Source organism: Lytechinus pictus, chromosome 2, assembly GCF_037042905.1.
Source record: "Lytechinus pictus isolate F3 Inbred chromosome 2, Lp3.0, whole genome shotgun sequence".
NCBI classification, from domain to species: domain Eukaryota; kingdom Metazoa; phylum Echinodermata; class Echinoidea; order Temnopleuroida; family Toxopneustidae; genus Lytechinus; species Lytechinus pictus.
The window spans coordinates 31,718,150-31,739,680 of NC_087246.1; the positions used below are offsets into that span (position 1 = coordinate 31,718,150).

At 34.9% G+C, this 21,531-nt stretch overlaps 1 protein-coding gene across 1 annotated transcript; it reads left to right on the top strand.

Annotated features, from left to right (window-relative positions):
- The first annotated feature begins 4,579 nt into the window (after positions 1 to 4,579).
- LOC129272762 (uncharacterized) lies at positions 4,580 to 15,951 on the top strand. Its single transcript, XM_064095824.1, has 2 exons — positions 4,580 to 4,691; positions 13,482 to 15,951. The coding sequence occupies exon 2, from the start codon at positions 13,491 to 13,493 to the stop codon at positions 15,324 to 15,326; it is 1,836 nt and encodes a 611-aa protein (XP_063951894.1). The 5' UTR covers positions 4,580 to 4,691; positions 13,482 to 13,490; the 3' UTR covers positions 15,327 to 15,951.
- The last annotated feature ends 5,580 nt before the right edge of the window (positions 15,952 to 21,531 follow it).

Below are 21,531 nucleotides of genomic sequence, written 5' to 3' on the forward strand. Positions count from 1 at the left end.
GGGGGCGTCAAATATATTGCCGTACACACGCTAGGCCAAATTATTTCCAAACACCCCCTAAACGAGTTTTTCTCTGTGTGCAAAATAGACCCCCTAAACAAGTTTTTCGCGGGTTTTATGTACACATTATGGCCCCTAAACAAGTTTTTCGCGGGCTTTATTGACACATTATGGCCCCTTAACAAGTTGTCGCCAGAATATGACCCCCGGGAAAAAGCTTGGGGGGAAAAATCATACCCTAAACAGTTTTGGCTAGTCTTTAAAAAAAAGCTTTGGAAAAAACATACCCTAAATACGTTTGACCCTGCGATTGATCATTGACCAGTCTTTCAAAACTACCCCTTTAAAAAAAAAAAAATCGGTGTTTTTGATATCCTTAACGAGTGCACGCGCGGCCCGGGTTCAAAACTGAAAAACCTTTTAAACGCGTTTTTTTTATCAAGCGTGTGTACAGCAATATATTTGACTGCCCCCCCCCCCCCCGGACGCGCGTTTCCGTTTTACACCCTGGCGAAGGCATTTTCCGCAAAAATAGCCACAAAGCGACTAGTGAAGAGTCTACACACGTCGCTGGTTGCAGCGTGCGACACAGGCGAGTCCCACACCACCGCATGCAATCTACACAGTTACTGATTAGAGCATGGAGCTATTAATAGCTCTATGATTAGAGCATAGAGTTCCTCGGCACTTCATGTACAGAGAGCAGATGAGTGGAATCCGAACATGCTTTTGCAGTTGCGTTTTTTTAATGAAAAGTTATGAAAAAGTTGTTTTTCTAAAAATTAATTATTAACTAAATGAATAGAATGGCAGACAAAATAAAAATAAACAGATACATATAATAGAAAGAAAATTGAATTTTGATGGATTGATACACTTAGATGCTGAATGATAGATAAAGAAGACTGATAAATAGATAGAGACATAGATAGATAGATATAAATAGAGAGAAAGACAGATAGATGGATATATAGATAGATAGATAGATAGATAGATAGATAGATAGATAGATAGATAGATAGATAGATAGATATAGAGAGAGAAAGACAGACAGATGGATAGATAGATAGATAGATAGATAGAGAGAGAGATAGATAATTTGAGAGATAGATAGATGTTAGATAGATAAAGAATGAGACAGAGAAGATTAACAGATAGATAGATACTGTAGTTACATAGATAGATAGATAGATAGATAGATAGTTAGATAGAGAGAGATAGAATTTGAGAGATAGATATATAGACGGATAGACAGAAAAAGACAGACAGATGGATAGATAGATAGAGAGAGAGAGAGAATTTGAGAGACAGACAGACAGATGGATAGAGAGAATTCGAGAGATAGATAGACGGATAGAGAGAAATAGAGAGAGAGAGAGAAAAAGACAGACAGATGGATAGAGAGAATTTAAGACATATATATATATATATATATTGGATTTATTGCAATAAAAACTATCAAAATACAATCACAAGCAGTCAAAGACTGAAATAAGTGAATGTTTACATACAAATAAAATCATAACAAAATATAAAGTAAACATTATAAATAAATATCAAATACAATACAAAAGAAATGTATCATAAATAAATACAAAAGGCCAAAAGTACTACAGAGTGTCACCAAAGAAGAAAAATGCGGAATGAAAGATTAAGAAGAAAGAGGAAAGAGGTGAGAGAAGGGAAAGAAATTGGGATAAGACAAAGAGAAGGGAAAGCAAGAGGTGGACTTTGAAAGAGAATAGGAGGCACCGAGGAGGCAACCTTCAGAAAAAAACTCATTATGCAATACAAGACATTTAACAATGGTAACAAGTAAATAAAGTAGTAATTGAATCGAATCGAGCACAAAAAAGGGAAAAGTAGAGCTGAGGAAATAGACTCCCGAAGGAAGTCGAAGCAGTGTTGATATTGCACATAAATAGATTAATAGATGGATAGAGAGACAGATGGATAGATAGAGAATTTGAGAGATAGATGTTAGATGGATAGATAGATAGATAGACAGATAGATAGGTAGATAGAGAATGAGAGAGACAGAGTAGATAGACAAATTGACAGATAGATATATCATGTAGTTCCATAGATTGATTTATAACATAGATAGTGGATAGACTGATATGATAGATATAAGGATAGATATAATATGAAGAAAAAAAGGTAATTATGTGTTTTATTTTTCAATATTTTAGCTATTATTCGTTTTCATTTATATAAACGATCATGTGCGATAAAGTAAAAAAATATATAATAATAATGGAGCCAACGTAGTTCAGCGGAACAACCAAAATACAGAGACTGCAAAGCGTTTGGTCTATAAGCTCAGCTGCATTTGCACGTATGTTTCTGCGGATATCTTCGGTGCGGACTTTTGGATCGAGCGCCCAGCTGATTATGTAAACAAACGTAGACGTAGACTCTTCACTAGTCGCTTTGTGGCTATTTTTCCGGAAAATGCCTTCGCCAGGGTGTAAAACGGAAACGCGCCCCCCGGATGATCCGAGCACTCAGTCGTTTCGCTCCCATTGTAAGAAAAGGTTTCTGAAAGGATTATGGATAGAAAATACAACAATCTGGTTTAGCATTGATACTTCATCAACAAAGTTATAATCACAGTGATAGAAATGTGCTAAAATGCCAAAAGGAAATACAGCAAACTTAGATGTACAGTGTATGCCTAAATCATTTATCACTTACAGTGCTCTGAGTCAAAAAGTGATATTACATACTACTTGCCAGTGATTTCTCGAAGAATTATATATATCGGTTAAAGGGATGGTCCGGGCTGAAAGTATTTATAGCTTAATAAATAAAGTAGAATTCACTGAGCAAAATGCCGAAAATTTTATCAAAATCGGATAACAAATAACAAAGTTATTGAATTTTAAAATTTAGCAATATTTTGTGAAAACAGTCGTTATGAATATTCATTAGGTGGGCTGATGATGTCACATCCCCACTTGTTCTTTTGTATTTTAGTATATGAAATTAGGTTTATTCAATTTTTTCCTCCAAGAACTAGAAAAATTGGATTGACAACTGATTTAGTGCATTTTATATTTATTCCTGCAACTTATTTCATTATAAGGGAGACATATCATTCACACAAGTATGAAATAATGAAAAAATATGATTTTATGCAATAACATAAGAAAACGGAAAGTGGAGATGTGACATCATCAGCCCACCTAATGAATATTCATGACGACTCATGTTTTCACAAAATATTGCTAAACTTTAAACTTGAATAACTTTATTATTTGTTATCCGATTTTGATGAAATTTTCGGCATTTTGCTCAGTGAATTCTATTCTATGTATTTAGATATAAATATTTTCAGCCCGGATCATCCCTTTAATAAACACAGTCTTGTCACATACATGCACGAACGTTCTTGAAAAATGAAATTATATGATTGAGCTCTCGCTCGCGTCGTTTGCGTATATAAACTTGTATAAATAAATATTTCTGAAAGGATATGGTGTGAAAATTCTGACCTATGATATTTTGAGTCATTAAAAGCGTAATTCAGAATTTAATTGATCAGACTTGCAAACCCAGTGGCGTAATACACCAAAATTTTTGAGGGGGCTCGATACAGCGTATCGCATAAAAGTAATTTCGACATTTTTCATTACAAAAATCCAAGTTTGTGATAGATTTTGACATAATAGTCAGAAAATAACATCACATTCTACCCTTATCTCTTTCCTTTTCTCTTTTTTTTTAAATCTTAGGTCGTGAAAAATGGGGGGGGGGGGGAAGGGACCAAGAGCCCCTCATCTGTACATCAGTGCGAAAACCTGCATAAATACTAAAGCATTCGATCGCTCGCATTAAAAGTACTGAGGCATGAATAGTTTTCAGAAATTATTACATTCCTGCACATTCAATTCCAACTATACCGTTTAATTCCCAAGAAATTTGTATTAAAGCACTTTAAAATCGCGACATTTATAGTCCATTTTAGTCCTTACCCTCGCCGAGGATCTCACATTGTAACTAAATTGTGCCCCTTCAAGATTTACCTCCCCTTAAATATATAAAGACCTTTCATCCCTTCTGTTTTGCTTCTTAATTTTATTTAGCTTATATCACCACTGCCCTTCCCTTACTCATGTTCAACCCTGGATCCATCCCAGGGGAGCATTTCATATCGCTGTTTTTATCCTACAATATTACCCTAGTATCAGTGCTTTTTATTGTCAGCCAATCAAAATCGTGGAAAGTTGTTAAATTTGACAAGTTGTCAGATGTGACAGCCTGTCAGACATGAAATGTTGATGAAATGCTATCACACGATAAAGATTTGATTTGTTTCATTATATTTCTCGTGTTTATTTTTTTCAAATCTCCTTTTCTATACATTAAGTCACAAGCCGATATGAAAACAAACAAACAATAAGGTCTAGAGGCCTGTGATCATAAGTATACTAATAGGTCAGAACACCACCACCGTCACGTTCATTATTTTAATTTTTGATAATGTCAAGAACTATTTGATATAGCAAAGGTCGGTGGAAATTCCCCGTCATTTGAACAGACTGCATATAAAATGTAAAATTCGTTCACGATTATCATAATTCTGATATGCATAACTGTGTGTGGACATGGTGGAGGACTGAGACCAATAATCTTGCATTTATATAGAACGAAATCAACTGCTGGAATTAACGGATATATAGACAAAGGTGAGTAAATTGAACTATTCTTCTATTTTTGTAAGTGTATGCATATTTTACGCACATTGAAGTTGTAGGATTCAGGTGGGGCATAATGGAATAGACCTTATCAACGAAAAAAAGACAATGGCACTGACAATTTCAGATACATTTCTTTGTACTTTTTTTTTATATCAACGACAATAACGACAATTTATGAATTACCAGGTGTAAATTCCAGAGAAATTCGAATTTATTTTTCCAAAAGACAAATCCCTTTTGTCCCACCACTTGGGCAAAATGAAACTCCCCCTTTTATGGCACTCTTCATTGGGTCTTCATCCCATGTCTGTCTTGTCACGGTTTTCCGCTTGTAGTTCCTGACCATCTTTACGACGACCTGCAAACAATACACCCACTGGCGGATCCAGGAGGGGGGGGGGGCACAGCCGGCCCGTGCCCCCCCCCCCTTTGAGAAGCAAAGGTTCATAATAGTAAACAGCGTTTTTGCTGTGTAATAATCTAACTATTCTTGTACAAAACTAATAATCACTAGATTAGAGGTAATCTTGGAGATTTTCAATAAATATCTGGACTAAAGATTAATAAAAATAAACCATTTATTTTACATTTCAAGCCTACTCATGTGGAAACTCTTTCCCATCTGGAAAGAAAGTTGGTATTGCGTAAAATATCAACTAAGCAAAAAAAATTCTCTATCATATCATATTCATTTAAACATATCTTTCGACCATATAAAACATAACACAACATAAAATGCTTTAATTATATACATAAATAAAGATCCAAAAATGTATGATTTTAATACAGCATAATCAATATAATATCAACAACATAATTATATTTCTCCATCTATTGTCAAATGATACAAATTTATTATTTTTAACATAAAAAAATGTTCTAAAGAACGAAGCAAAATTATTAAATTATTAAATTGGTGGAAAGAAATTAGACCTCACATCTATTGGAAGCATCCACTTGGTAGACATTCTGTATATTCAAAATTAATTAATTAATATGAACGCTCTATCACTAGTGCCTGATTGGTATCCAAAACAAAATGTATCATGTTTATGGCGAGAGAAGGACACAAAATATTTTCTTTCTTGATTATGGGGTTTAAAAAATGCTTACTCTTTGTTGTATACAAATGGTTATGTGGATCAGAGAACTGGTCAGGTGACCAAGTATCTGGTGTTATATAAATGTAAGTATTATAAAGAACATCAGGAATAAAAGAACTGAAATCTTTCTCAGTAATAGGTTTATTAAGAAGGTAGGAAACACAAATTGTCATAAAAATCTTTTTTTCTCAAAAAATACCTTTGAACTGCGCCATTTTATCGATAAAGAAGGGGCGTTTAAGTCAGATACTTATTTTAGATGTATACACTCTTAAAAATGTTGGGCAACATACTGTCCACACAATTGGTTAAACTTTATCAAATTCTGGGTAGTTTTAAACCAATAATGTGTGCTTTTGGTGAAAACTACACAGTATTAGTTGAAAACAACCCAGAGATGGATAATTTTTTTTGTGGACAGTATGTTACCCAACATTTCAAGAGTGTAGGACTTGGTAAAGGTGAAATATGAGCCATTCATGATATATTTTCAGACACTCCAACAGAAAGTTGAATTAAGGAAGCATATTAGAATTGAAGATCTAAAAATTGAATTTATTTTCTGCAATAAGTTTTCCAATTTGAATCGGTTTGTTAAAGAAAAAAAAATGTATAGAGAGTGTAAAGATGACCGAGGTTCCGGTAGCTTTTCACAATTTAGAAATAGCATATGAATTGTCCCAACATGATATTGAAAAAGGAATTTTATCGTTGAAGATGGAACACATTGGATAACAAATTGAGAGAATTTCAATTTAAGTTATCATACAACATTATTTATGTGAACCACAATTGGACAGAGTTCACTTTGTAACAAAATAATATAGAATGTTCATTTGGTAAAATTATAAAGTTGAGGAAACCTACAATCATATATTTTTCGAGTGTGAAAAAGTGGAAATGGTATGGACTTGTTTAATGAATTTGTTTAATCTTCCACTAGTAATTCTTAATTACTCAAGTTGAAAAGAAATTTATATTGATTTAGATGTGATAGATTATGATTTGTTTTATTGATTAAAAATAATGTTTAATGTACAATGCAAGGGGGAAATATAAGCTTCCAACTGCGTTTGAAATACGAGAAAGGTATTACTGAAAAGCACAGAAAAAGAACAAAAGATTTCGATCGAGCGGAAAACGTTAACGAGAGACTTGAAAAAATGGGAAAACCTTAAATGAGAGGAGGGGGGGGGGGGGTTAATACATCCTACCCACGCTTCCAGTGCCAGGCGAGGATCCAACCTTTGCCAATAGGGAGGGGGTTAAGCCATATACTCCCCGATCGGCCGCTCGAAGTTGCTTTATGTTTGTTATTTCGAAGGGGTAGTCCTAATAGTAACTTCTTTGCTTTATTCTTTTAAATCAACATAAATATATTATAATATCATAAGCCTTATTCAAATAGTGCGAGTGCGAAGCGCGAGCTAATTTTTTTTTTTTACAATATCGTGTATTTTTTTGATCTGATTAAAGTGACCTGTTTAGGACATGCTTGCAGTTAGACACGACGTTACACATTTCAACACTCAAATAATGCGAACGCAAACGCGAGCTGGACATTTCTACCAAAATAATGGAAGTTCTAAGCACTTTTTGTAATCGTGAAGCGGATAGATATAAAATTAAACAATTGATGCGAGCGCGAAGCGTGAGCGGAAAAATTCGAGATTTAAACCTAAAAAAAACCCGCGGGATACTATTCATGTTTTGTAAATCATGAACAGAATAAGTAATTGGGAATCTTCCTACATTAATAATGCGAGCGCAAAGCGCTCATAATTATGAATAATTATAATGTCATAAGCCTTATTTAAATACATGTAGTGCGAGCGCGAAGCGCGAGCTAATTTTATTATGAAATTTCATGTATTTTGTCATAAAATTCTGGGCAATGTTTGTGATCCTGAACACATGTATATGCAACTAAATAATTACTGCGAGCGCGAAGCGCAACAGAAATCTTTAATATACGTTTTGATCTTATTAAAGTGACCTGTTAAGGACATGCTTGCAGTTAGACATGAAGACGTTACATATTCAGCAATCAAATAATGCGAGCGCAAAGCGGGAGCTAAAATTTTTTGACATGTCTACCAAAAGAATTGAAATTCCTAGCACTTTTTGTATTCGTGAACCGGATAGGTATATAACTAAACAATTGGTGCGAGCCCGAACGGAAAAAAAAATCGAGATTTAGACCTAAAAAAAAAACCCGGAACACTCTATACATGTTTTGTAAATCATGAAAAGGATAAGTAATTGGGAATCTTCCTATATTAATAAAGAAATGTGACATTTCTACCAAAAGAATGGAAATTCTAAGCTCTTTTGTAATCGTTAACAGGATACATTCTATAAAAACAAATTAGTCAAATTGACAAGACCAGTAGTTAGCTGTGTGCAACTGATATGGCAATCACTGATAGTCACATTTGTGACATATATTCTAGTCAGAAGTAACTTTGTTGTAGCAAAATACGACTAGAAAATAGTCAAATGTGACTAAAAAAGCAGTTGCACCCAGCTGACCCTATCAACTAATCATTTTTTGACCGATTTGTTTTTAGAGTGTAGGTATATATAACTAAACAATTCATGCGAACGCGAAGCGTGAGCGGACAAAAAAAAAATCGAGATTTATGGGGCTTTGCAAGAAACTTGCAATCAATTGCAATTCTATTTTCGTTCCCGAAATCAAGCATATGCCGTGCAATTAATTGCAAATTTGCGATTGATTGCTCATCTGCTTCATGAAATAAGGAGTGTAATCTGATTTGCTGTAGTTAAAAGTCATTAATCAAATATAAAATTACAACAGAATATTTGCGATTGATTGCAAATATTTTCTTGCAACACCCCCTTAGACCTAGAAACGGGACACATATTCATGTTTTGTAAATCATGAAAGGATGAGTAATTAGGTATATTCCGACATTAATAATGCGAGCGCAAAGCACGAGCTGAAAATCTTTGATATTCTGATCTGAAACTGGATAATGATTTAATAAATAGAGAACAAGCTCTTATCTATTAAACATGCGCGCGTGTTTCATATTTTGACCTAGAATCTGGACATTTTGAATGCATTTTTTTTTCATGAAAATAAATAAAGCGAGCGCGAAAATATATTTGATATCCCGATCTGAAAAAAGGTCAATTCAAACTCTATATTTCAAGCACTAGGAATCTTATGAGGTGGATATGGATCGCACTATTATTGCTTTGAGTTTTGACATAGGGCCGGGACATTCTAAGGACAATTTGTCATCATATGAACATGATGACTATCTTCCTATTCCTCTTCCTAAGCACGAGATGAAACTTGTCGATATTCCATTCTGAAAGAAGGACAATTTATTTATTGAATTTATATCTTATTAATTAATTTGATAAGCCTATGAGAGCGCCAAATATGTTAATATTATGGCCTGAAAACTGGAAATTATTTTTTTCTTTCCCCCTTTTTATTGTTTTCCCTCTGGCAATAAGGGGGGGGGGGGCGGGCCCCTCGCCCCCTGCATCGGCCTATGCGGTGCCACTGACAGACCATAATAAAAAAAACAATATTAGAGCGTGTTGCAGATTTAGCTAACTCAGTTAGTTGACCGTCAATGCCGATAAAAACTGCCTCCTTTTTGTCACAATTTTTTTATTTTCCTCTATTTTGTTTTCTTTTGTTTCTGTATTGCTTGTTGGTCTCTACTTGTTTGTTTGTTTGTTCAGTTTACTCATGTACATTATATTTGTCTATTATCTTTTTGATCAGTTCAAAATAATGTTGAAACAGTTACATATATTCTATTTGTATTATGTTACTCGAAAAATAATGATATTGTATTTGTGTTGAATGAATTCAATAAAACAACTTAAAACAAAACAAAAAAATCAAATAATTCTATTTAATTCCATACGTAGCTAGTGTATTATGATTTTACTTATTACTCAGTAAATATTTACATGCAATTATGACATGCATTATGCTTAACTTTGATTTAATTATCTGTTCAGTAATTTCTATCCTTTCATTTTGGGAAAAACGAACCTTATTTCATTTTCGGACTAACGAACCTTATTTCGTTTTCGGACTAACGAACCTATTTCATTTTCGGACTAACGAACCTATTTCATTTTCGGAATAACTAACCTTCGGACAAACGACCTTTCGGAATTACGAACCTTCGGAATAATGAACCTTCGGAATAACGAACCTTCGGAATAAAATATGTCGCCATCTTGTCAAAGGAGTATACATGTAAAAGTAAATAAAACACCACTCGGCATGATACTAGTGAGTATGAGGGAGGGGGGGGTAGCTGTATGAAAATTAGGGTGTATCCAATATCCAGCATATACCTGTATAGACAATTTGATACGCGCCATTACAAGGATAGTATGTTGTTATCATTATTGCTGTGTTATAATACATATTGATAAAATCAAAGGTCTTTTGGAATTCTCATAAGAATAGATTGATGTTATTTGTACACGATGATAATGATCAGTTTACCACTATTCTGAAGAGAACCCAGACGATATAAACTTTAATAAATCTGCAACTGACGGATCATAGTGCAAAGGTGAGTGAAATAATTTTGCTCAAATAAAAAACTTGTGTACATTTTTATTCACATCGATGAAAGTCTTAGCCATTTAGCCTACGGAATGTCTCCCGAAGTCACAGTGTGGCGCAATTCCAAAGGTGGAAAATGTATTAAACTTATGTATGAAAAAAAAAAAAAAAAAATTATTTTTCTAATTTACAAAAGGATTGGCCTACTATACCAAACGAAAATAAGTTGTTTGTGAAAACTATACTAGAAACAATTAAATGAATAATTACGAATAATAAAAATTACCTTATCAAAGAAACATTGATATTCAGATTATGATAATTCAATGTTGGATTCTTTATTGTGAGCTCAATATAGTGATGTTAAGCTAATATTCAAGCGATGCATATATACACAACAAAAAAAAGTAAGTCCCCCCATGAACAAACATCAATAATTTCCGAACCAATGCGAGTTTTTGATATATTTTTACATGAGCGTGTAGGTAATTTTATAAGCTACCCTCTTAGTAAATGTTATGAACGTATTTTACATCATGCTTCAGTGAGCACCGTCAGAAGGCAAAAATTTCACTTTTCAAAAGTCACAAGCCAAAAATCATGACTTTGATTTCATTTTATTGGAACTGATTCCACATTCTCATCATGAAAAATAGTCAGAAGGCTTGTAAAAAGTACTTTCTAAAAGACGATACAATTCACGGTTGAATAAACACAAGTCCAAATTTGCTATAATTGGATCTTTTACAAATTTTCATCAATAAAAATGATAGCATATGATGACAGTTATTTTTGGGAAGAGTATCTTCAGCAATATTCATCGTTTCACGGTTCAATGAACATTTATTGAAAACAAAAAATACGATTTTCAAATATCATAGGCAAGTATTGTTTCATTTTGGTAACTGAAACTGATCTTTTATCAACTTTTTCGTTATGTTCATGACCAATTAACATGCTTCAATGATTCAAAGGCGTTTAATTAAACATTCACGCTTGAATGAACATGTGGAATGTGATTAGCTCTTTTTTTACGTTATTGGAAAAAATGCACCTTGTAACTATGGATATCTGTCACAAACCTCCTTGCATGGTTCATTTGATTTGATTTTTATGAAAATCCCGATGTTTGATGCATCAGTGAGCACACAATATTCGAAAATTATGTAAATGAGAAGAAAGTTCAAGGCTTTGGCCCCACTCTGTGCCGTATCGAATTGTTATTTTGGTGTGCGCGCCTTTTGGACAGTGTTACTCTGAAGCCTTTAGCGAAGTTTCATGAAATAACTGTTGGCAAAAGTAACAAAAACCGTCCATGAAACAAAACCATTATTTCATATTTGTTAAAATTTTGACTTCCTCTCTCATAGACTTGTGTACATTATGAGCGCATATGTTTAAGAATAAGTAACCCCTTATTCAATATGGTGGAACTTTTTTCAAGGCTGTCTTTAGCAATGTCATTTGGCAGTAATATTTATCAACCTATGGGCAGAATTCTGTGCAAAAATGAAATCGATTTGTTTATTAACGGATAAAGTGAATATTGGGGGCAAATTCGGTTTCAAATGTGACTTTAATTGCTGTTGTGTTTATCATCCATCATTTCTATCACCACACACTTACCGAACTTAACATTTTCATGGTTGAGCGAGCACATTCGAAAACTTAGGAATGAATACTCTTTATACTGCATAAATGTATTCTTTTTCTAACAATTTCTCATGATCAGTTTAATTTATGGACAAATCAGTGGTGGATCCAGAATTTAAAAATGGGGGAGGGGCCTATAATCGGGGGAGCCACCAACATTTTCAAATTATAATATGACCTAACAAGTTGTCGAGGATACTACCAAAAACCCCTATGATGATACGTCACAATACAGGGGCCGCGGAACGGTTTTCAAAGTGTGGGGGAGGGGCTGAGCCAAAAATGGGGGGGGGGGGGCTGACCATGCAAAAAATCACAATCGTATGGTCATTTTTACATTTTTGTACATAATTTTTGAAAAAAGTGGCCCCAACCCCGCTTCCGCGGCCCCTGCGATATTGTGCTCACTCAACCATGAACATACGATATCAAAATTGTGTGTGGAGTGGCTAAATGATGAATAGCAAAACAGCATAACACCATAACATTCACCTAAAAACAACTTTTGCCCAACTTTGTATTTGCACAATCTGAAAAACGACTCTTGTGACTTTCAAAAATTGTCATTTTTTATTAAATCTTTAATTACTCATGCATGACTCACCCAATCAATCTCATTTTTCCCCAGGAGTTGCTTAATGAGTTTAGAAAACCACCTACGAAATATCATATCTCAAAATAACTCCGTTCAAAAGTTACAGCAATTAGATTTAGGGGGACTTACTTTTTTTGTTGTGTATAGTTTAAATGTGGTAGCTTTATATAAATTTATCAAATTTTGATATCATTTTCACTTTTCTGCTTACTTTATATCAACAGCAACGGAATCTCATATCTGAAAGGAAAATTTCAAAGATTAGAAGGTGAAAATTAATTCATATATGTAAGAACGTATATTCCGGAAAGATGAAGAGATAACAAATCACGAAGGAAGTACGTTGTGCCTTTCTTAATGAAAATAAAATGTTAAACTATGTTTACATGCACACACACATTTCATTCTTTTTCTACTTATCATTAACATTATTATCATTTATCACTTCTTAGAATAAAAATCCCTGGAGCTATATTACACCTGTTTAATCAAGGCTAAAGAATGAATAAATCTAGAAATAAACGACATACCATTCTTTCGTTCCTTTCAAAATCGTGTGTGTGTTTAATGGGGGGGGGGGGGTTGGCAGCTAAATCATCCTGCTTCTATAGAGCAAGGGGCTGCGGAGCGGTTTTGAAAGTGGGGGGGGGGCTGACCATGCAAAAAAAAAGAATCATAATCAGATGGTCACATTACGTTTTTGTACACTTTTGGGAAAAAGTGTGGGGGCTGAGGCCCCCACTGCCCCCCCCCTCCGTTTCCGTGGCCTCTGAGAGGTACGCTCCAGAGACGAAAGAAGGTCATTGTTTCCCTTCTTATGAATTCTTTTTTTTTTTCATTTTGTAATTCTGTAGAGTTCAATCATGGCTGAGGAATTAAAAGACACGATTTCTCAGAGTCTGGAGTGTCCTGTTTGTCTGACTACCTTCACTGATCCAAAGATCCTGTCTTGTTCCCACACCTACTGCAAGGTCTGTCTGGAAAAGCTCTTGGAATCCCATGGTGATGATCAGATGATCCGATGCCCTGTCTGCAGAGATTATACCCAGGTCCCAAACAAAGATGTCAGCAAACTACCGGCAAGCCTAGCTTTCAGGAATCTTATAGAGGACGTGAAAAATCAACATCAAATTTGCACGAATTGTGATTCCGAGGATAAGCCCAAAGCTGTTGACTACTGCCAAGACTGTAGCAACTATCTATGTATTACTTGCCACAATATGCACTCTCAGTGGAAAAACTTTGTCGATCATGAGATCATAGCCATGAGTGAGATCTCATCAGGAAAGGTGTCAATACGTAGATACCGGAAATGCAGGAAACATCCGAAAGAAGATGAAGAATGTTTCTGTTCTAATTGTAAGAGATTCACATGCTTCAGGTGTGCTGTTATGGAACATAAAGATCAAGGACACCAGGTCATCGAGTCAGCTGCTTATGAAAGTAATCACACGAAGACCATCGAAGGGCTTAAATCCAAGGTGGAGAAGAAACAATCTTGCTTTCAAAATTACATCGATCTCATCGATGAAGAGAAAAAGTGTGTGGATGATGCTATGAAGCATTGCACAGATGACATCAACAAAGCATACGAAGAAGCAGTTCGGCAGTTGACAGAGAAGAGAGAAATTCTCCTTGGTGAAGTCAAGGGAAAGACTAAAAGAGCAGAGGAAGCCCTTGAAGAAATGAAGAAATCAGCTCAGCAGCGCATCAATCAGTTGACGACCATTGCTGAGATGGTAACCAATAGGAGAAATGCACCAGTAGACATGGATACTTTGGCTGTGTATGACACATTATGTGAAGACCTACAAGAGGCCTTAAATCAGGAAAATCCTGATTATGAGCAGCCGAATAAAACATGCGGGAAGGCGAAAGGTTCCATTTTTGAGAGAAATGTTGGAAAGGACGGGTTAAATCTCGGTAAAATTGTTAATGTAGTTGCAAAGAGCATTAGTTTGCCTACTAAAAATAGCATGAGTGCCATGATAAACACACCAGATGGTAGGATGGCAGTAGGATGTGCAGCGCGTGGTGTGAACATCTTCTCTGCTGATGGTCATCTCCAGCAGACAGTCCTCAAGGATGTTTGGATTAGTGCATTAGGTTTCCTCTCTGATGGTCGATGTGTTGTAATTGATTACTCAAACACGGTAGCACTGTACACACCAGAGTTCATGAAGTTGAATGTGATGTTTGAGACTCTGAATTACGATGAAGGTGGGTTTTCTCACCTCACTATTGATAATGATGATCTGATCTATGTTAGCTACATGAAACCCAAGAATATCCTGGTGTTCTCATCAGCAGGTGGGAAGGCAATCAAGGAGATACCATGCCAAGGATATGAGCCTTGGCAAATCGCTTCTTACAATGATTCACTAATCATTAGAACAGGTAATACTGTACGATTGATAGACAAAGAAGGTGATGTAAAACATACATTAACAAAACCAAGTAATACTTGCCTATATGCTGCAGTGTCTCAAAGCAATACAATCCTGGTAGCCACGGTGAAGTACAAAGAAGGTTTGGTGAGCATTGATGAGTACAATGACGAGCTGAAGCACGTTCGAAACCTCGTTAATGAGTACAAGATTGAGAAGCCCATAAAGAGATATTGGTATTATCTCCAGCAGTACCGATCAGGAGAGATCGCATTCTGTACTCTTGATAATCTCTATATTATGATAACATAAAAATTGTGGATGAAACCACAAGAAATACGTCGTATAATAACATTGTATACAGCTTTAAAATTGACTTTCTAGATGACATAAATTTCTTCATACAGTTCTTCAACTTTCCTAGAAAAAAAATCCAAAATTATCAGTAACCGGTACTTTCGCTGTGTCTTTATTTTACGATGATGTCAATTAAGCTGATCAGAAGTGAATAGAATGTGGATATAAACTTTGACATAATGGTTAAAAGTAGTCCAAGACATTATTCAACCACAATCTGTTTTCAGATGTCTCGGTATTTTCTTATCAAATCCCGATCAAAGTGAATTTAACTGACTGATCTGTGGAAAATGTAATAATGAAACGAATCAATAAAAATACAATAAATGAATTCTAAATTGATAAAATTGTATAGCTTCATTCATGTCAATATGTTAATTTCAAATGCAAAAACAAGTTAATGTAAACGATTGAAGAACTTTTAATGATCAACGGTGACATTTAAAATATTAACCATGTACAGTATGGTTAAACAGGATTGCTTAGAATATAAAGAAACATTTATGAACATATAAAAATTAATGGATGATTTACAACAATTCTGAATAGAGATAACAGGGCCCTGGGAACGACTTTTAAGGTCAATGAACTTTGGCCATGTTGGGGGTATTTGTTTAATAACCATCATAACTCTGTAAGTGTATGGATCTAGTTCATAAACTTGGACATAAGAGTAATCAAGTATCACTGAACATCCCATGCGAGTTTCAGGTCACATGACCAAAGTCAAAGGTCAATTTAGGTCATTGAACTTTGGCCATTTTGAAGGTAATTATTAGATTGCTGTAATAACTTTCAAAGTTTATAGATATAGTTTATAAAATGTGGATATAGGGGTAATCAAGTATTACTGACAAGTCTTAGGTCGCATGATCGAGGTCAAATGTCATTTATTGTCAATGAACGTAGTATTGTATCATTATATGAATGTTGTTTTTGTGAATAATTATTTTATAGTAGTTTTCAAAGCCAGCACTGCTGCTATATTGAATGGCGCGATGCAAGTGAGACTGCCAGAGGCGCTCCACTTGTTTGACTGGGGGTGCTGATGTAAATTTGGCAAGCGAAAAAAAGTTTCTTTACAAAATGTAGGTGATTACATTTCTCAATTTTGTCACACCTTCCGGAATTCCAGGGGCTGCTGCCTATGGAGAATAATACACGCAGCACCCCCAAGGACAATATTGGAGGTGCTTCAGCATCCTCGGCACCCCCGCTTTCCAGGACCATGAGAGATAATCATTTTGACGCCAATATTATGGAGCAGCAGCGATATTTTTTCGAGCAAAATATTCACAACACATGTTTCTCTAAACATGTTCTATGGGAGTTACTAAATTGCCCCCTCTCCTTCTCTTAGTCCTTATATTTTGTTATCTAGTTTGTGTTACGCAGGCGTATCTTGCTACAAGTCGTTTTCCTGGGGTTTTATGCTTATATCATTCAGACAATTTGTATATATTTGTATTTTGTACATTTTAGTTGATTTCTATCGATTTGTACTTGTCGGAGAAAAGATGAACAATCAAAAAGAAGAAATTACATCATGTATTCAATTTACTTGTAGCAAATATTTGATCTTGCAGTTGCCTGCATAGAGTTACACATGTGGACTATGCATTCTCCATACTTAAAATATAATATTTCTGATTTTGATAAAATTCTATTGTTTTACATAATTTACATATTGTGAACATTATGTAATCCAATATAATTTTATCAAAATCAGAAATGAAATAACAAAGTTATGGATTTTCAAAATTTTCATTATGCATTTTATCCCTATATCTGTGAAAAAGGTTCATGAATATGGATTGAGTGATCTGACAATCACCTTATATTTTTTTGTATTTTATTATAAAAAATTATAATATTCATTTTAGTTTCTGTCTGTATAATATTTAAAATATGATTGATTACTGATCGAATGTGATGTGCAAGAAACACATTGTTTGTATAATGTTTATTTTCTTGTTTGTAGTCGGTTTGTACTGGTAGAAGAAAAGGTGTACAATGAAAAAGAAGGAAATAGATCATGTATTCAATTGACTTGTAACATAATATTCTCATATTATTATTATTGTGGTTGCCTGAAAAGAGTTATTTAGACATGCCTTTAAAAGACTATGAGTTCTCCATGGAGACTGAAAAAAAATATGATCTGAAGTAAAAGAGTACACCTGTTTATGTAAAATAGTATTTCCTCAAAAAACCCAAAATGAAATGACAAAAATTATGGATTTTCGAGTGTTGCATTATGCATTCTACCGGTGAAACAGTTATGAATGTCATCATGAATATGAAGTGAGCTGACAATGCCACCATACCCTTTTTATTATGAAAATTTACAAGATTATTTTTTTGTTTCTGCTCAAAGAAAAAACAAAAATGAGTGATTAATGATCAAATATGATGTATAAGAACCACATTGGTGATCGAGGTAACTTGTTTTGGGAGAAAAAGACATAGTTTAAACTCTTATAAGCAATGAAATAATTATATCAGCTTACTTGCTGCATTATTATTTTGTTTTTATGACATGCATAATCGATATGGATAAAATTTCAAATTCTGTCAACTTCCTTAGTTTTCATCACGTTTTGAAGAAAATGTTCAGTGATTTGCTTGCTCAATTTGAGTCCATTCAATTTATGTTATCATCAGCCTGAGCCTTAAAATAGTTGAAAGATGAAGGGTTCATTGGGCTTTGATTTATTATCTGTACATATGTTTACCTGTATCCTTTTCATATACATGAACATTGTAGAATCTTGACTTGTGTGAAAGACCAAATTAATTCATCATCTTTTAGTAGATAACTCTGTCTTGTCTCTGCTTTCATACATATGGCTGTTTTTGCCAAATCACATTACTTGAATATAATCAACAATAAACCTTACACTAACATGAAAAGAGAATGCAAAATATAAATGTATATATATATTGTTATTGAACTCTCAAAATGTATAAATTGTTTGCCATGTTGTTTACGATGCTACATTTATTTAGTGAAAACAATACTGCAGAGGTGAATGGATTCTATTGCTGATTTATATGGAAATCAAAATGAGTGTTTTAGAGTACTGCATTTAAAATGTTTTTATCATTTTTAAGAAAATTGTCTTATTAAAAAAAAAGAGAATAAAGTTAGTTATGAACCTGAAAATTTGATTACTCAAAATAAATTTAAGTATGCATTTGTGTCATTTACTGAACATTCCTAGTTATCAAGAATTCCTACTAGTTATCTTTCCTCTGCTCTATCTCTCCCTCTCTCTCTCTATGTTACTCTCTCCCTTTCTCTCTTTCATCTTTCAATAAAATCTAAATATACCATGCACACTATATGTGTACATTATTTGTATAGTCAGAAACATAAGATACAGATACATAATAAAAGTCATGATAATTGTACGAGAATTTGCTTTCGTCTTCTGTTAGTTCAAGAGTTAAATCAACTAATAAGGGTGACGGAGAGAGAAAGAAAGAAAAGGGGTGAGGGTATATAGAGAGCAAGAGGGTGGGACATGATATATAGAGAGGGGGATAGAGAGAGAGAGGGAGGGGGAAAGAGAGAGATGGGGAAAGAGAAATAGGATTAAAAAAATATAATGTGAGGAGGGGGGGAGGGGTTCCTCTTTGGAAAGAAATCAACTACAAAGAACTTTCAGGCATTGATCAAACAATGGTAGATATTTCACTAATAGAATCAATATCTAGAAGTTTTCAATCAGTGAAAGTGATATAAAATCAAAATACAACATAATTCTCATTAAAAACATACTGTTTATCAAATATATTTAATTTGTCAGAAAAAAAACCAGTTAAAAATATGTAGAAGAATTGCAGTTTGGAAGAACCAGATAGTACATTTTAAGAGTCTTGAATATTACTTTCAAGTTGTAGTGGACAAGGACAAATTTCCAATTCAATCAACATTTGAGATTACTAAGATGAACATACTGTCCAAAGACACCATGTCTCTGGATGATGATGTGAGTGAATGTAAAATTAATTATTAAGATACTCTTCATGATAGGTTTGATTAGTACCTCTGGAGAGAAATCATGAAAGAAAAATGGTTTCAACTGTACACGATCATGACAATAAATATGAGAGTCTTATTACTATATTGGAAATAAATACTAAATTGAATGAAATATATTATTCTTCTCAATATTATTCCATGTTAGCTTTGATAATATTTATTCCTTCCTGCCTGCCATTTGAATGTAGATCATCATTCTGAATATATCAAATTAACTCCCAAGTCCCAAATAACTTCTCACCTGAAAAACCCAGTCCATTTGCCTTCGCCGAAATTAACTCTCTCTTGAGGAGAGCTTTTTTGAAGGACACCTGCCCTAGAGTCTGTGGGAGTACTAGACCCTGGCTTTGTGAATGGGAGGAAGATCAGATCAGGAATCACCAAGTGCTTGCTTCTGGTTGGAGAGGGGGGGGGGGTATTTTATCGTATGGTCTTCTTCAGAGCTGCAGAAATTCCTATGTGAGAAGCTATCTGCTACTGATATGTTGCTATCTGCTTCTGCTACCCCAAACAGACTGAACCAGAGCGCTTGTCTTGCAGAATCTTGACAACTTGGTTACAGTTAAAAGACATGGCTGATAATTTTAAAGAGATTTTTCTGATTGGTAGAATTCAATTCGAACAAATTTTCCTCTTTTCACAATCAATTAGGATTTTTACCTGTGATCCTTCGCCTACTCGTTTCAGTAGGCTTCTTCACACTAACGCTGACTCGACGTAGATGGGGTAGTATCGCTAGCGCGAAAGTCCGTGAGAATGGGAATGTACGGAGTAAAAAGTTTATTTTGTCCAACGTCTCTGTTCATAGAATGTGCCTGGTTCTCATCTGGATGTAAATGACCGGCATTTCTAATCCATCTTGTGTAATAATTGTCATCTCTGGCTAGGATCTGGCTCTTATTCCAATTTATCGAGTGATTACTTTAGAAAATCAGGGTCACTAATAGCCGACTTAAGCCCCTTTCACAATTGACGTACGACCATTTGCGACCTTTTGGTCGTGCGATAGGCTGCAACAGGCATCAATCGCTATTCATCTCATAATAACGCACAGAGGCTTTCACAAATGCAACAGCTGTCGTACAACAAAAAACAACCAGTAAACCGCGTTGCACGAGTAAGTCGCATATGCTCTTATTGTGCTCGTGAGATCACATGCGAGTGTTGCACGAGGGATTGCGAGTGGAACGGTCGCATACATCCGAATGCAACGGTAGTGCAATGTTGTATTAAAGCTGTTGCGATCGGTCTTGAAACAGTCTTATGGCCTATATCATGTATATATTATTATCGCACCCAGTTAAGACTGGTCTCTGTACAAGTAGGTCGCTAGCACATTTACAAGTGTTGTACGACCACCAGTCGAGTAAATGCGACTACTTAGTTGTGCCAACTCTCGCATACGTACAACGTTGAACAACGCTCGCACGATGATCGCCCGACCGATGGTACGACCCCGGGTACGACCTGATGCGAGTGAATCGATCGTATTTGATCGCGTTTGGATTTTGAACATGTTCAAAGTTCAGATGTGACCAGTCACGACCACCTCGAGTTCGTGCGATCGTCTACAACGACTGCGAGTGCTCGCAAGACACCAAGGGATCGATCGTGCAACAAAAAGAAAAAACTTTCGCAGGCGGTCGTAAACTGGTCGTATGTCAATTGTAAAAGGGGCTTTAGAATGGGTTGACTCAGCCTCCTTCTTTCTTGATCTTGCAGAGCCCACTTCACAATTGTGATGTATCTCTTTCTGCAACAAACACTTTATAAAAACAATGGTTTCAGATGAAAAAATAATTCAGAATTTAATTGATCAGACTTGAAAACCCAGCTCTAGGCGTAATGAGCAAAAAAAAATAGGGTGCTCGATACAGCGTATTGCATATATGTAATAAAAATTTGCGAGCAAGCGAGCGATAAATTTGACATCTATATTACAAAAATCCAAGTAAAGCCCCTTTCACAATTGACGTACGACCATTTGCGACCTTTTGGTCGTGCGACAGGCTGCAACAGGCATCAATCGCTAGTCATCTCATAAGATCGCACATAGGCTTTCACAGTTGCAACAGCTGTCGTACAACAAAAACAACCAGTAAACCCCGTTGC